Below are 16,123 nucleotides of genomic sequence, written 5' to 3'. Positions count from 1 at the left end.
ATGTTAACTACCCTCTAGAAGAGCAATGGGCAGAAATCAAAGAGGAAGTTTGTTTGTTTGTTTGTTTGTTTGTTTGAGGAAAAAGGAGAAAAGCATATGTTATCTGTCTCTGACCATATGATTTGAATACACACTTTTTTTTCTTTTGATGGGGTCCCACAGTTTTTTATTATTATTATTATTATTTATGATAGTCACAGAGAGAGAGAGAGAGAGAGAGAGAGAGGCAGAGACACAGGCAGATGGAGAAGCAGGCTCCATGCACCGGGAGCCCGACGTGGGATTCAATCCCGGGTCTACAGGATCGCGCCCTGGGCCAAAGGCAGGCGCCAAACCGCTGCGCCACCCAGGGATCCCTGGGGTCCCACAGTTTTAATCCCATATTCCCAAAATAGAATCCTTAAAGCTACATTTCCCAGTTTCCCTTGCAGCTAGATCCAGCCATGTGAGCTAGGTTCCACCAATTAGACACAGACATTCGAAACTCTGCTTTGGAAGTCAGCCAAGGTTGAGGAAGTTTTGGAGAGGAGGGACATACCACTTCCCACATAAGTGGAGACAGAGGCTGTAGAAAACAGTGCCAAGTGTGGCAGTTCTGCAGAATGATTTGGGGACAGCAGGGTATGCACTAACCATCTCATCAACCCCATCAGGGGCGTGACTTGGGTCATGGAACCTGCTAGTTTAGCCTTGAGCCCATTTCTCTCACCTCCTGCTTCCTATCTTCCCAGAAGATTTCCTTTCCTACCAAAACAAGTCAAGGAGGATGCTGCTATTCGCAGCTGAAAATTACCCCGCCTGGGAGACACACACTGTGATATGTGATAGGACTGCACTTGCAAAGGACGGTTCAAGAAAGCTCTTCTAGGAGGGAAAACTGTTTCTCTCAAATACACAGATTGGTACAGAGGAGCCCTGCAAGGATCAGGAGATTTGAGGGAGCTGTTCCTGTCTCTCAGAACACATAGAAAAAAAAAATAATTGCAGCTAAAACACAGCATCACATCTACTCTTATGACATAAGCAAAGAAGTGACCATCTAGATGGGGTGTTTCTAAGAGTATTGCCTTTCTGTCCCTGCCTGAAGTGTCAGCATTCAAGAAAGTTTCCCCTGGGTCTGGAACACCCTTTTCATCTTCATGAAATGAAGGGAATTGCTCATTAGCTTCGTGGTAGACTTTCCCCGGCACAGCCCAGGATCAAGTTTTTGGGGAAGACACCAGATGAGTCCCAGGAAAAGGACGGTGGCAGGACACTGGCGACACACTTCATGTATCTCCCCAGGTCTGGCTATGTGAGGGTTGTGAGTCAACACAGTTTTAAAAGAAATTTGAAAGAAAACATCCCATCTTCTGTGGTTCTTTGACAATCAAAACAAGAGCAAGATAAATCTCTTTACTGTTTCAAATCTGATTTCCCCAAACGAAGGAAATCTAAACGTATGGCAAGAAGCTTTAAATCTGTTCCTGTGTGAATGTCATGATAAATTTGGAACTGGTAAGTGCTACCAACCGCCAGGCCACATTCTCTGGAAATGGCAGGGAACCTCTCGAATTCATCTCCTTTTGTTGTGGAGCTGACTAAATCTGTCTGTGGGGACCACTTTCCTCCAAGATTGGCAATGAAATTTTGAAGAAAAAGTGCTACTTGCTGGGCTTAAATATACTGACAGGGAGGTTAAAAGCAAGGTAACATGGACAATGTTAAATGCTGCCGAACCTCTGGTGATTTGGACGTTTGAATTGAAGTTCCATCTGCTATGTGACCTTGGCCAAGTCACTTGACCTCTCTAATGCTGTTTCCTCGTCTATTAAGTGAGAATGTTCATTCTTGGCTTATAAAGCTGTTATGAGGAGAATATTGATAACATTGGCAAAATACCTGGTCATGGTAAGGGCTAAAGAAATGACAATTATTAAGTGACGCGTAAGCCTCTACCTTCAGCCTAGCTCATGCGATGGTAAGGATAAGAGAATATGAGCTTCTAGTTGAAGCCTCCAGAAAGGCTGTATGTCACTACCCGGATTCAGTAAGTGGCCTTCACAAGGAGAGTTAAGGGGCGCCTGGGTGGCTCAGTGGGTCAAGCATTCGACTTCAGTTCAGGTCATGATCTCAGGGTCCTGGGACTGAGCCCCATGTCGGGCTCCCTGCTCAGTAGGGAGCCTGCTTCTCTCTCTCTCCCTTTCCCCTCACTCATGCTCTCTCTCACTCTCACTCTCAAATATATAAATAAAATGTCTTAAAAATTAATTCCCCCCAAAAATGAAGGGAGAGTTAAAAATCCAGTCTATCTTCATCAGTGAGCACACAAGTTCATTATCAAGCTGTTTTGTTTGTTATCTCTGCTGCATCATTTCATTTGGAATTGAAATAAGAGAACTATCTGCCCTTTGGATAAGGTGCTTGGGTTTTTTATTGTGAATGGTAACAGGTTGGGGGCTGGAGTCTAATGGACAAATAGCTTAGATGTAAAGAGCATTGATTGGAAGACTCTTTATGGACAATTATTCACGGCAAACAAGTTCAAAGCAGAAGATGCTGCTTGAAAATCATGGATTTGGTTGAAAGATACAAGAATAGTTAAGTGTTTTGCACAAAGGGAATCTTGTTGATGATCCAGTAGAATCGATGACTGTAGAACATAGTCTCTTAAGGGTTTTGCTTTGCTTCTTTGAGAGAGGCCATTGCTGTCCGTGTTAATTCAGCGGGGGGTTTCTTCCCTCAGGTTGAGAACCTGAAGCAGAGAGTCCGCCAACTTAAAAAATATTAAAAAGAGGAAAGCAAACAGTTAGCGATACTTAAGTCTCATGCTAAAGGCAAATACATTCCCCCACAAACCATCAGCATCACTTGGGAGCTTATTAGAAAAGCAAATTCTTAGGTCTGCCCCCGACCTACTGAGTTAGAAACTCTGGGTGGGGGGAGCCCAGCGATCTGGCCTTTCAGAAGTCTTCCAGGTGATTCTGAGTCTGTTCATGCTGGAGAACCACAGTTGTCTAACGAGAGACGGAAAGAGAGAGACAGAGAGACAGAGAGACAGAAACAAACTGACTTCCTCTTTTTTCTGGAGCTGCTCTATGTTTGGCTCTTTTTGTTTTATTAGCTGAACTTGTATCCTGATAGGACTATTCAGATATATATATATATATATATATATATATATATATATATATATATATATTAAATATTTCATCCATTTATTCATGAGAGACAGAGAGAAAGAGAGAGAGGCAGAGACACAGGCAGAGGGAGAAGCAGACCCCCGCTGAGCAGGGAGCCCGATGTGGGACTCGATCCAGGACCCTGGGATCATGCCCTGAGCTGAAGGCAGACACTCAACCACTGAGCCACCCAGGCGCCCCTCATTCAGGTATATTTTGACCACAGTTGGAAATTAAATGTATGATCACCGGGAATTTGTTACTCAAGTATCAGCTTGGTAGGGGGGCCCTTAGCGAATATGGAATCTTAATTCTTACTTTGTTTAGTTTGGCAACGCCTCATTGCACAAATCAAAGCTAGTTTATGAATCACAGGATGACACATTATGAAGCTCGGACTGTAAGTGGTAGTAGCATGCAACTTGGGAACAGGAGCTAATTTGGATTTCCGCCAGTTGTAAATTTATTGTGGCTTGCTTGTTATGGCTTCTGCTCAAATTCAGACTGAAGAAAGAATGAGTAGTTGTAATGTTAAAATATGTCTTTGTTCCCCATATAGCACCCTTTCTATGGGGAGATGAGAAAATGCTTTTCAACCAGACTGGAGCTTATTACACTTTCCAAGGTTCTCTGGCAATTCAGGTTCCCCAATGGCCAGACACGCCATTTGTTTCTAATAAAGGAGTTACTTATAGTCTCAGGCGAGTTATTACCTGCTCTGTGACTCAACTGCTTTGGCAAGGTGCTAATAAGGCCAGGGACTGAAGCTCAATTCCCACACAGACTAATTAGTTTTGCTTTTCTCCATGTAACCTGGGCTGCACTATTAAGGGTCACCAGCCTGCCTGAAGATGCTTCCATCCATCTTGCAATATAGGCCAGTGCTCATAAAAGGGGCCAGTGGAGGATGTGGGCAAGGATCCGTGAAGCCCCTACACTGGCTCAAAATATTGAATCTGAGCTGTTTGGCTCTAGGGAATGGAAGTAAAGCTACAAGGAAAAAGTAAAGGTAACCGAGGAAGATCAAGGAGCCAGAGGCAAGAGGGAGGGGTCCGTTATGGTGGGGGGAGCTATATTGGAGGTGGGGGTGACTTCACTCTGATCCTTCAGAGGAAATGTCAGGGTGATCGGAGACTTTTTAGTTATTCTCGATTACATATTGCTGTTTTTCCTACATTTGGAACTTCCTCTGGAGTGTTTCACACATGAAGAAATAAAACCTTTCTATTCTCAATGCTGATTTGACGGGACAGTGGGAGCCATCCCTTAAAAGTGAGGGGAAACTTGTATTTTTACTTCCTTCCTGTAAAACCCTCTGCAATGTACTCCCTAGGCCCCTTTCTTCTTGTCCACTGAATAACAGAAAACACACACACACACACACACACACACACACACACACACACGCTGCAAAGAACAATGCTCTAAATTACAAAAGGAACCCAAAGGTCAACTTCAAGCTTCCTTGAAACTCAGGACAATCCATAGCCACATCTAGGATTATGTTTTCAGTACTGGGGCTGACCTAAACACTGTTTCATGTACTAGAAACCATAGGGTAAAAGTTCCATTAATTTTTTGTGATAAGGGTACAGTTAAAAGATTAGGTTAACCTTGAAAATGATTGGCCATAATTGCTAATAAAGTTCTGGAGCTCGTCTTCCATGATTATAGTAGTCTAGTTTCAGTGCACATTTACACAAATCTTTCCTGAATTAAGTAAATATCTTTGTCACCAAAACATGAAGATGCTCAGAGTTTCTGACTACAGCTCTGGGAGATCTGGTGACAGGACTTCATGTTTTATGACTAAAATGCGAGAGGAGAGCATATGTGCAAAGTTTTTAATTTTAAGAAAAGTCCTTCAGCCTTTGAAAATTCCTGCTGCTACTTCTGGCAATGCTCAGCTAAGTTATTAAACCTCGTCCTAACATTGAGCAATATATGGATTTCTAATAGAACCATTCTCTTGTTATTCCCTCTTTGTGAATAAGAAAACTAGAAGATGGGGATCCCTGGGTGGCACAGCGGTTTGGCGCCTGCCTTTGGCCCAGGGCACGATCCTGGAGACCCGGGATCAAGTCCCACGTCAGGCTCCCGGTGCATGGAGCCTGCTTCTCCCTCTGCCTGTGTCTCTGCCTCTCTCTCTCTCTGTATGACTATCGTAAATAAATAATAAATAAATAAATAAATAAATAAATAAATAAATAAAAGAAAAAAAAAAGAAAACTAGAAGATGGTTTCAATTTGCATGTCAACATTGTTTCACTAAGATGGAGTTTCCAAACAAAAAGAGTGATAAACCCTTTCCATCTGTGCAACAACTATACAATGGTTGAATTTTTTTCATATTGCTGGGAAATATATCCAAAAGAACGGTACCAATGTGTGCAATAGTTAATTATTTGACTTGAGATGGAACATAACGTGGGAGATCGGGGTGGCTCAGTCAGTTGGGCACCCAACTCTTGGTTTCCACTCAGCTCATGATCACAGCCTGACAAGGGGTTCATGCTCAGTGAAGTCTCTTTCCCCTCTCATTCTGACCCTCATGCTGCTCATGTGAACTCTCTCTCTCAAATAAATAAAATAAAATCTAAAAAAAAAAAAAGGAATAAAATGGGATGGGTCATCAAAGCTTATAGAAGGAACAAAAACAAAACATAAAAAGATAGAGTAGAAAATTGAGGCCTGATTATTAAAAGATTTATTAAAAGATAGCTTTTTCCCCCCTGCATCACATGAAAACAGAAACACTATCCCCTTGAAACACTCACTCTTTGTGACTGCCCACTCAGGCCACCTCACACTACGACCACTCAGTGATTGTTTTGGAGCTATTCTTTCATACTTGGCTTCTCAGCTTACAGAATATTCTTCTGAATATGACAGGAAAATTTTGATTTTTAAGGAAGGAGCTGAATTTTTTAAAAAGACCTATTTATTTATTTGAGCAAGAGACAGAGAAGCAGAGGGAGAGAGAATCTCAAGTAGACTCCCCGCTGAGTGCAGAGCCTGATGTGGCTCTTGAGCCCAGGACCCTGACATCATGACCTGAACTGAAATTAAGAGTCAGATGCTTAACCAACTGAGCTACTCAGGTGCCCCGGGAGCTGAATTTTTTTCAGTCTCAAATTTATGCAGATCCAGGGTTAGAGGAATAAAGTAACTCAAAATGGATATTGCAGTTTCATTCAAATAGGAATGAGTTAGGGATGCCTGAGTGGCTCAGTGGTAGTGCATCTGCCTTTGGCTCAGATCATGATCCTGGGGTCCTGGGATTGAGTTCCACATCGGGCTCCCCTCAGGGAGCCTACTTCTCCCTCCCCCCATGTCTGTGCCTTTCTCTGTGTGTCTGTCATGAATAAATAAATAAAAGCTTTTTTTTTTAAAAAAAAGGAATGAGTGATGAGCGTAAAGTCCATTTTGGTGTTTATAAAATTGCCTTAGGGAGTTTTGTGGCAGTGATCATTGTTAGTCCTCAGACAAAGGAGAAGGCACTGCTGTTGGACATCCACGCAGTAAGTCCATAAAGTCACCTGATCAAGAAAAGGCTTCAGTCAGGGGCTGGGAAGTCAATCCTAAATTCCCAGAGCCCTCAGAGCCCTGTAATCCACCAACAAAGAAGTGAGCTGGTTGTGACCCCAATAATACAGATGTGGGTAAGAGAATCACTCAAGGCTTTGTACAAAGTTGCTACTTATTTCCGTATCGGTTGGCTTAATCCAGATTTTCTTTCTGAATAAAGGCTCCTAGAGATTTTTCTCCCTAGATGCTTAATGCAACAAGTGAACTTTGCATTTGTGTTTGGCATAGAGAATCCACAGTAGACCAAAGTGCAGTGAAACACAGAGAAGCCAGCTGAGGCTTGGCAAAGCCAGCCCCGCATCTCTGCAAAGGGCCCATCAGTCAAAGAGTTAATCACTGTGAAGGAGTGAAGGCGCCAGCTCTCCAAGCTCGGTGAGTGAAACACAGTATTATTCTGGTCAGAAACTGAGAGGAGGGCAGCCCGGGTGGCTCAGCGGTTTAGCGCTGCCTTCAGCTCAGGGCCTGATCCTGGAGACCCGGGATCGAGTCCCATGTCGGGCTCCCTGCATGGAGCCTGCTTCTCTCTCTCTCTCTCTCTCTCTCTCTCTGTCTGTCTCTCATGAATAAAAAAATAAAATCTTAAAAAAAAAAAAAGAAACCATGAGGAGCAAGGCTACTACTAGATCCCACATCCTTCATATTTAGGATCCACAAGGAACCTCTCGTTCCCCAGGAGATGTTTTATGTGGCCCCAGACTGTCCATGGAGAGGACGTGGGCTCCTACCCTGCTCTCACCAGTGAAAAGCTATGTGACTTGTCTCCGTTTACTCACGTGTGAAACGGGGAGAATGATAGAATTTTCTTGAATCTTCCTCCTTTTTTAGAATTTTTTAAAAAGATTTTATTTATTTATTCATGAGACACACCCAGAGAGAGGCAGAGACACAGGCAGAGGGAGAAGCAGACTCCATTCAGGGAGCCTGACATGGGACTTGACCCCGGGACTCCAGGATCACACCCTGAGCCAAAGGCAGATGCTCAACCGCTGAGCCACCCAGGCGTCCCTTGAATCTTCCTCCTAATACTGCTGTGAGCATGAACAGAGAAAAGTGAAGGTGAACTGCATTGCCTGGTACTTGGATTATGGTAATCACTCAATAAAAGCAGCCATCCTTAGTATTGCTAGAATTGTGATTATTGTTTTTGCTTTTTATATCAATTTTGTGGAAACTTCTTAAAGGTTAATGAGAATCACTTCATTTTCTGTTGCTTTGCTTTCTTCCTATACATTTTATTCTCTCTTCCATCATCTTTATTCTCTCTTCCATCCCATTTACTGTCTTTGTACCTAAGTAATGCCCATTTGGTATAATTCCTTCTCTCTCTCTTCTACGAGACACTATACAAAAAAAAATCAGTTGATTAGATGTGTTCATCAAGTTTTGAAATATTAGTGTGAGACTCAAACTAGGTAATCTTAAAACAAATATAAAGAAGTGCTCTTCTGCATAGAAGGTAGCAAACCAGAATGTTCTCTTCTAAAAGTGTATGTGAATAGCCCCCTCCACTAGTGCTCATCAAAAACAAACATAGAGCACATCCCCAGAGGCAAGGGAAACAAAAGCAAAAATGAACTATCGGGACTTCATCAACATAAAAAGCTTCTGCACAGCAAAGGAAACAGTCAACACAACTAAAAGAAGGCAGCCTGTGGAATGGGAGAAGATATTTGAAATGTCTTATCAGGGGATCCCTGGGTGGCTCAGTGGTTTAGCGCCTGCCTTCGGCCCAGGGCATGATCCTGAAGGCCCCAGGATCGAGTCAAGCGTTGGGGTCCCTGCATGGAGCCTGCTTCTCCCTCTGCCTGTGTTTCTGCCTCTCTCTCTCTCTCTCTCTGTGTCTCTCATGAATAAAAAAAAAAATAAATCTTTTAAAAAAATAAAATGTCTTATCAGATAAAGGGTTAGTATCCAAAATCTATAAAGAACTCATGAAACTCAATGCTCAAAAACCAAATAATCTGGTTAAGAAATGGGCAGAAGACATAAATAGACACTTTTCCAAAGAAGACATGCAGATGGCTGACAGACACATGAAAAGATGCTCAACATCAGTCATCACCAGGGAAATACAAATCAAAACCACAATGAGATACCACCTCACACACATCAGAATGGCTAAAATTAGTAACACAAGAAACAACAGGTGCCCGTGAGGATGAGGAAAGGGGAACCCTCCTACATTGTTGGTGGGAATGCAAACTGGTGCAGCCACTCTGGAAAACAGTGTGGAGTTTCCTCAAAAAGTTAAAAATAGAACTACCCTACGACCCAGTAATTGCACTACTAGGTATTTACCCAAAAGATATAAAATTGCAGATTTGAAGGGACACCTGCGCCATGCTGTTTATATAAGCAATACCAACAATAGCTAAACTATGGAGAGAGCTCAAATATCCATCAACTGATGAATGGATAAAGAAGACATGGAATCATATCATGGAATCATATCTCAGCCATCAAAAATGAAATCTTGCCATTTGCAACAACGTGGATGGTGCCTGAGTGTACTACGCTAAGTGAAATTAGTCACAGAAAAACAAATATATGATTTCACTCATGTGGAATTTAAGAAACAAGACAGATGAACATATGGGAAGGAGGAAAAAGGAGAGAGGAAACAAACCATAAGAGACTCTTAATGGTGGAGAACAAACTGAGGACTGATGGAGGGAGGTGGGTGGGGGATGGGCTAGATGGGTGAAGGGGATTAAGGAGGGCACTGGCCATGAGCACCAAGGGTTGTAAGTGATGGATCACTGACTTCTACTCCCGAAACCAATATTGCACTGTATGCTAACTAACTAAAATTTAAATAAAAATCAAAACAAACAAACATAGGGAGAGACTCAAATAATCTCTGGCCTCACTTTCAAAAAATTCTGGGAGGGCCTGGTGGATTAAAAAAAAAAAATCCCTTCAATGCACAATCACTAATAAGCATGATAACTAATAAAACTCCTAAATTGGAGTTTGGAACCAATATCCTTTTGATATGCTAAGAAGAAAAATCATCTATTACGTTGAAATTAGACAGGGAAGCACCTACTCATTTCTCAGCGTGTATTGGTGTCAGCCTAGTTAAGTGGCTCTGAAGGCTTGCACAATTTATTCTCTCAGCTCAACCTAACTTCCAGCTCTCCCCCAAACACCTCCACCCTTCACCCCATCCCACCCCGCTCCCACTCTCCCACCCAGTGTGTTGTACCTTCACGAGTTGGACCTATGACTTTAAAGTTGCTGTTGTCCTGGTAATCCCAAGCAGACTGGCGAATGCCCAGGGGCTCCCTCTGAGGTGTCTGATGGCTCCTGGTCCCCTTTGCTTCCATGAGGCTTAGTAAATTCCTTGCAGCTTCTTCCCAACGGATGTACCCCTGCAGCTGCTGCTTCAGGCTCCCTTCCTCATAAACATATGGGGACTCTCTGGTGCTCTTTTTCCCCATTAGGTGCCCTGTGAAAAGAAAAACAAAACCAAAATATGATGACCACTGAACCCAGGGGAACTCATAAACAAGAAATTTCAAAGGACACCAGTTAGGTGTGTACAGCTTCCTCCCAAATGCAGAATAAATAGCATTTAATTCTCAGAAGTTACTTCATCAATAACTGATCTATTTTGCTCCCTGTCCAACATGTGCAATAAGTTGGACAAAATTTATAACCGCAACCCAGGGGTCCTGGGGTTGGTCCCAGCACCTATGCTAACCAGCAAGGAGACCTCTGCCAAGTTTTGAGCATCCCCAGTCCTCAATTTTCTCAACTCTAAAATGAACGGGTCAGACTGGATGAAAACTAAGGAACCTTCCATACCTAAAATATTGCCACCAATTCTGCATGCACTGAATTCTATTCCCAGCTGAATGACAGAGGTTAAACATCTTCTTCAATCACTTCTGAATTGCTGCTGCAAAGAAGAGTCTTGCTGCTTTTCTTGGTGTGATTAAAAAAGGATGTTGGTTTCCTCTGTTCTCTAATACAAATAAATGTGCCAAAGGAATTTTTCATTTAAACTTTCTTAGAATTTTAGCTGAGACTGAATCTAGGAATTGTCACCTAGAAATTCATTTGCCGAGTATGTAATGAAAAACGAGGTGAAAACAAGTTCTGAGTAACACTTTTCAGTCACAGAAGTGCAGAATTTTCTCCTAGATGTCTAAAAGGGTCAGTGAAACTCCACCAATGGGTCCAGGGATGGACACTTGCTATATAAATGAATAAAAGTTGCTGCGCAAGAGGCCAGGCCACTAAAAATGTGGACATTCATGTATGTAAGTGGGAAAAGCCACAGTGTCAGAAGTGGGTATGGAATTCAAGGTCTGCATTCTTAATGCCTTAGCCCCTTGCTAATAATGCTCACATTATTTTATTTACTTTCCTCAGTGGTTTTTTTTCTCCCCACCTCTCAGCACTTGCATTTTATAGTACTTTTAAGCTCCTGATACTCGTAAAACTATGATGCTTTTGATTTAAAGCTCATAAGGAAAGAAAGCTCTTGGTGATTCCAATGTTGTTTGGCATTAGATATATTTAAGCAAACATTGCGGGAATAATGGGAATAATGTTGGACAGACCACGGCCACTGAAAATGACAAGACCTCTGGCCACCACCAGAGGAGCCCTCACCAGGACTTTACTGTTGGCGTCTGTTTACAGGACGTTCCATTTGGTCTACTCCACAATAAGTTCGATGCAGAGGAGACTTGTCAAAGGTCACCCACGTGTAAGCAAAGATTCTAGGATTAAAATCAGCGCACAGTCCAGACTCTACTATATTATACTGCTATGAAGTGTCTTTGAACTTCCAAAAAATATAAGGCAGGTAGAAATCACTCTGGGGTCCGGAAGTAAGGGTAAGGTCAACAAAAGTCTTTCTAATGTTATAAAAAGGAATAGAGGTGATATGTCAGTGTATCACGATTCATCATGTGACTCAGAAAAATTTTTTTTTCTTTTGAAGATTCTATTGATTTGAGAAAGAGATTATGAGCAGAGGGGAAGGGCAGAGGAGAAGCAGACTCCGCACTGAGCAGGGAGCCTGGTGTGGGACTCGATCCCAAGATGCCCAGATCATGACCTGAGCTGAAGGCAGACATTCAACAGACTGAGCCACCCAGCCACCTTCTGACTTAGAAAAATTAATTCTGTGAGTCCTGGGGAGCCTGACAATGAGGTTTTCCTGCATTGCCACGTGAGCACTTGTCAAGTCACTTATGACATGACACTTCACACAATTTCAAGACCCTACAGAGGACACAGCCCCAGCTGCAAGACTGGAATCCTGAAGGACTGGCTCCTCACTTGTCTGCTTGGTCAACTTGGTGCCCGGATATCCATGAAATCACCTTGCTTTTAGCCATAACAGTGATTATGTTGCACAACTTCTCAGGAAGCAGTGAAGGATTTGGCTTTATTTCTACGGAGGAAATTGAATCATGATAATGGGAAAGCAGGATTAGAACCTGATGCTCCAGTAATGACCTTGGTCACTCTTCCCTTCCCTCACTGCTCTCATCTAATTAGGACACTACAGATGAGAAAGGTGTTATAACCAATGAAGCAGAGGGGGCCATGGAGACGTTTTTACAAATAAGATCTTCATTTTTGTCACACTGGAAAAATTTGGTGGACCTTTGTAAAATGGGAAGACAAAGTAATCCTCCATCCTGTGATTGATTTAACGTAGTTCCTTGTGACAGTGTACGTATCTGCATATTTGGTGGGTGGGTGCTGGTCAGGCTCTCATCCCCGGATCCACAGACTCACTGGTCATTAAGGAAAGTGCACCATCTATGGCATCCCAGGGAACACACTGGGTCCTGTTTCACTTTGGAGCTGGCAACTACCAACCAAATAAACGTCTCCATAGCAACACGGATGATCTGCCCACTTCCTCTTTTCCCATCCACGTTTGTTATGTGTCCGTATCATAGTAATAGAGATCTCAGCCTAGACAAAAGACAGGCTCTTGAAAAAATAAATAAATAAAAGCTTGCCCAGAAGTTAAAAAAAAAAAAAGGCTTTTGTCCTTTTTAATCACTTCAAAATACCACTAACACAGCAGGGTAGAAACATAAATGAATTTTCTTAAGCTCAAAATTTGAAGATCACCTCAACTGAGGAAAATATCCATTAAAACATAGAGACGTCAAGTGTTGAACTCTTCCGAGGGCGAGTTTTTCTGGAGTGATCCAGAAACAACATTTCACAGTCTCTGGGGTAGCATTCCCACGGAAAGCCATTCTGCGGCTGAACCTGGGTGTTTCAGAATTCAACCTGCTACAACATAGGTGACATCAGTGTCACGACTGGAAGCATTTTCTGGGAGCAGTGGGGACAGTTACCAGTAGTAGTGTTGACCTATATTTTCATATCTATATTTTGCACAAACAAAACATTACCATAAACATCAAGCCAGACAAGAATTTAAGTTTTCCATCTGTTAACTTGCTTTCCATTGCCACACCATGCTTCTCTCAGCTGCAAGAAGCAATTCCCTTAACAAACCTGCAAATTTGTGCTGACAGCTTGGACAGCAATATGTAGCTTTCGGTTGATATAATTGAAACTAAACTGCATGTCTTCCGTGATTGAGGAGGACAGGCATTTACTTAGGAGAGTGGAAAGCTAAATTTAAAATCTAACAACATCATTCATGCTTATGAGTGGTGCTCAGATTCCCAGAGATAGACGTCTCTGCAAAGCAAACTTTTCCTCAATCGCCATGTTATTTTAGACCAAACTGTGATTTTTCTACTTCACCTTCCTCTGTCTCTTGTTTTCCACCATCTCTGCACAGCTGGCCAAGAGATAAAAAGGGGAGAGTGCGTTCCAGAACAAATAGGAAAATGAGAAAATTGGGGGTTGCCACTGGTTGGTATGAGGAACGCCCAAGGGTGTTTCACCACCAGAGCCCCTAAACACGCAGGGATGGGACAGATGTGTTGGAGAACTACAGCAATCAGGGTTGGCCTGCCTCAAAAACAACACGATTCTCCTCCCCATATGACTCTCTTGTCCTGCTTTTGGCCTGCAAGGGCTGCCTTATAATATGTCTTTGTAATCCAAAAAGATGGATGAGGGAAAAGAGATTGGAAACCTGGGAGTTTCGTTCCACCTTCCTAGGCCACCGGCTGGTGGCTGGACTAGACACTGGTCACTTGGTCTAAATTCCCACAAGTCCTTTTAAAGCATCAATTCTAGGTTCAGCTTCTACTTTCTAAATATCCTTCTCTCTTCAAGGGTGGGGGGCTTTTCATCTCCACCCATCCCAACCTCTCTTCTCCATGCCCCGGGGCTGGGTTCTCGGTGTCCCCTCGGAGATCACAAATACCCGCAGCCCTGCGGCCTCCAGGACTCGGCAAACGGTTCTGTTAGCCGGTTCTGTTCGCCGTGCTGAAGACTAACCCGCTGCAAGCCCGAGTTCTGGATTCCTCTGCCAAAGCATATGCAGCACAGAGGAGCAGAGCACGGGACAGCTGTGCCTCACCTCTTCCCATAAATGCGTCCTGGTCCTCACACCATCTGTGACTCGGCTGGTACTTGGATTAGCAAGTATCTTTCCAATACACCGTCGCCCCCTCTGAGTAGATGGTTAAGGAAGAGAGGACCGCACCCCACCCGCACCACCGCCACCCCTTAAGTCGCTTTGGGATCGACCTGCTTCCCGGGAAGAGTTGGAGCTGTCGAGGCTGGCTAGGTGGGGAGGCTTCCGAGCAAGCTTTGCACTGGGCACAAGAGGCTCTGCTGGCGGGGGGCGAGCCCCGGGGTGACGCTGGGTGGGCCCAGGTGGCGGGCCCCTACCCCCACCCCCGCCGGCCAGCAGTAGCGGGAAAGCTGGGGGGTCGCGTCCTCCCCGGGTCGGACGTGCCGGCAGAGGGAAGGGGGAAGGAGCGGGGAGGCCACAGATCTAGACAGACGGAGGACAGCGGGGTCTGGGGGGCCCGAGAGGCCGGGTTGGCGTGGGCGGGGAGCCCCGAGCCCCAGAGAGGGAAGGAGGGAGGGCTGGGCAAAGGGGCAGGAGAGAGGAAATGTTCCCTGGCGGAAGGACTGGGCGAGTCCAGGAGAGCCGCGGCCGAGGGGCAGCGGGCCCCAGGACCGGCTCCCACACTTGTGGCTTCGCGCGGCGCCCGGGGCGCAGCCCGCATCCGGCTCCCCGCGGGCGGAATCCCGGGGCTCCGGGACGCGCTCGGGGACCCCGCTGCCCGCGGCGTTCAAGGACAGAGCCGTGCGAGGCGAGGCTACCGCCCAGCTGGCCGAAGCAAGTATGGGGTAGGTGCGGAGGGCGGGTTAGCGGGTTCGGGGAGCTGCGCCCGCCCGGGTGCCCGAGCGGGGAAGGAGCTCCCGGCAGCCCGAGGCTGCTCAGGGACCGACGGCTTCCCAGGACCCGCGAGGGGCGGGGGCGGCGGCGGCGTGGATCTTTGGGAGGACGCAGATGAAGGGTCGCGGCGGAGCCCTCCCCCAGCCGGGGTCCCGCCGAGGACTGGAGCGCGCGGGACACTCACCCACCGCCCAGTGGTTGCCGCGCGGGTACATCTTGTCCAGCACCGTGCCCTGGCCCCCCGGCACCGGAGCGGCGGGGCCCCGGGGCGCCTGGCAGAGGACCAGCGCCAGCAGGACGAGCGGGAGCTCGCGGCGGCGCATGGTCCGGGCGGGAAGCGCTGGAGCGCGGAGGCCGGCGGAGCGCGCTCTCCCCTCGGAGCGCGGGCGCGAGGAGCGGGACCCGGGGAGCGCCGCCGGTGCCGCCGCAGCGCCGCGAGGCCCCGACTTTATAGGCAGCCCGGGCGGGGGTGGGGCCGGGGGCTCTTCTCCCAAGGCCCCGAGCGCTCTGACGTCTCCCCGCAGCGAGCCGGGGCGCTGGGACAGCAGTCCCCGAAAATCATCCATCTTCCGGCCCAGGGTGGGGGATGCGGGGTAAGGCCGTGCGCACTGCCCCTCGCGACCTTCCCCTAGCCCTGTCCGCCCGGCCCACGGTGGATTCATGCGGCCCATCCTCGACGCCCCGGCTCCAGCCCCACGCCCCGAGCTCCACCCCGGCCCCACCCGGGGTTCCGGGTTCCGCTGGGTGAGCTGCCTTCGGATCCTGCGACCCCGCGGGCGACCCCAGGGGGTGGGCAGGGAGGAGTTGGGGCAGAGGGGGGGGGAGCACGGAGGAAAGATGCCTTCAGGCTGGGCTTTGGGATGCTCACCCCTCTCCCCCTCCGTGGACCACCGCCCCTCTCGAGGTCCCCATCCACACCCCTCCGGACCTTGCCTCCCTCTCACCACCCTTCAGATCCCCCTTCTCACCACCACCAGCATTACCCTCACCCCACCTCCGACACTTCAGAGATGCCCTTGCCCACTTGTATGATGAGATGCAGGTGGCAGCGGGAAGG

General features: G+C 46.3%; 1 protein-coding gene across 2 annotated transcripts; it reads right to left on the bottom strand.

The window, feature by feature from the left end:
* Nucleotides 1-2,408: 2,408 nt before the first annotated feature.
* On the bottom strand, nucleotides 2,409-15,459 carry LOC129495567 (gastrin-releasing peptide). 2 transcript variants are annotated; one of them, XM_055303214.1, is made up of 4 exons: nucleotides 15,251-15,459; nucleotides 9,980-10,200; nucleotides 4,458-4,460; nucleotides 2,409-2,755 (listed from the first exon to the last, which is right to left on the bottom strand). In XM_055303214.1, the coding sequence occupies exons 1-4, from the start codon at nucleotides 15,387-15,389 to the stop codon at nucleotides 2,702-2,704; spliced, it is 417 nt and encodes a 138-aa protein (XP_055159189.1). In that variant the 5' UTR covers nucleotides 15,390-15,459; the 3' UTR covers nucleotides 2,409-2,701. The 2 variants fall into 2 exon arrangements, with proteins under 2 accessions (XP_055159189.1, XP_055159188.1); XM_055303213.1 differs by lacking the exon at nucleotides 4,458-4,460 and having other exon boundaries at nucleotides 9,958-10,200.
* Between the last annotated feature and the right edge of the window lie 664 nt (nucleotides 15,460-16,123).

The sequence above is a fragment of the Nyctereutes procyonoides genome, unplaced genomic scaffold (genome assembly GCF_905146905.1).
Source record: "Nyctereutes procyonoides isolate TBG_1078 unplaced genomic scaffold, NYPRO_anot_genome, whole genome shotgun sequence".
Taxonomy (NCBI): Eukaryota; Metazoa; Chordata; class Mammalia; order Carnivora; family Canidae; genus Nyctereutes; species Nyctereutes procyonoides.
Note: the sequence above shows the minus strand (reverse complement) of the source record. Positions and strands in the feature narration are given on the sequence as shown.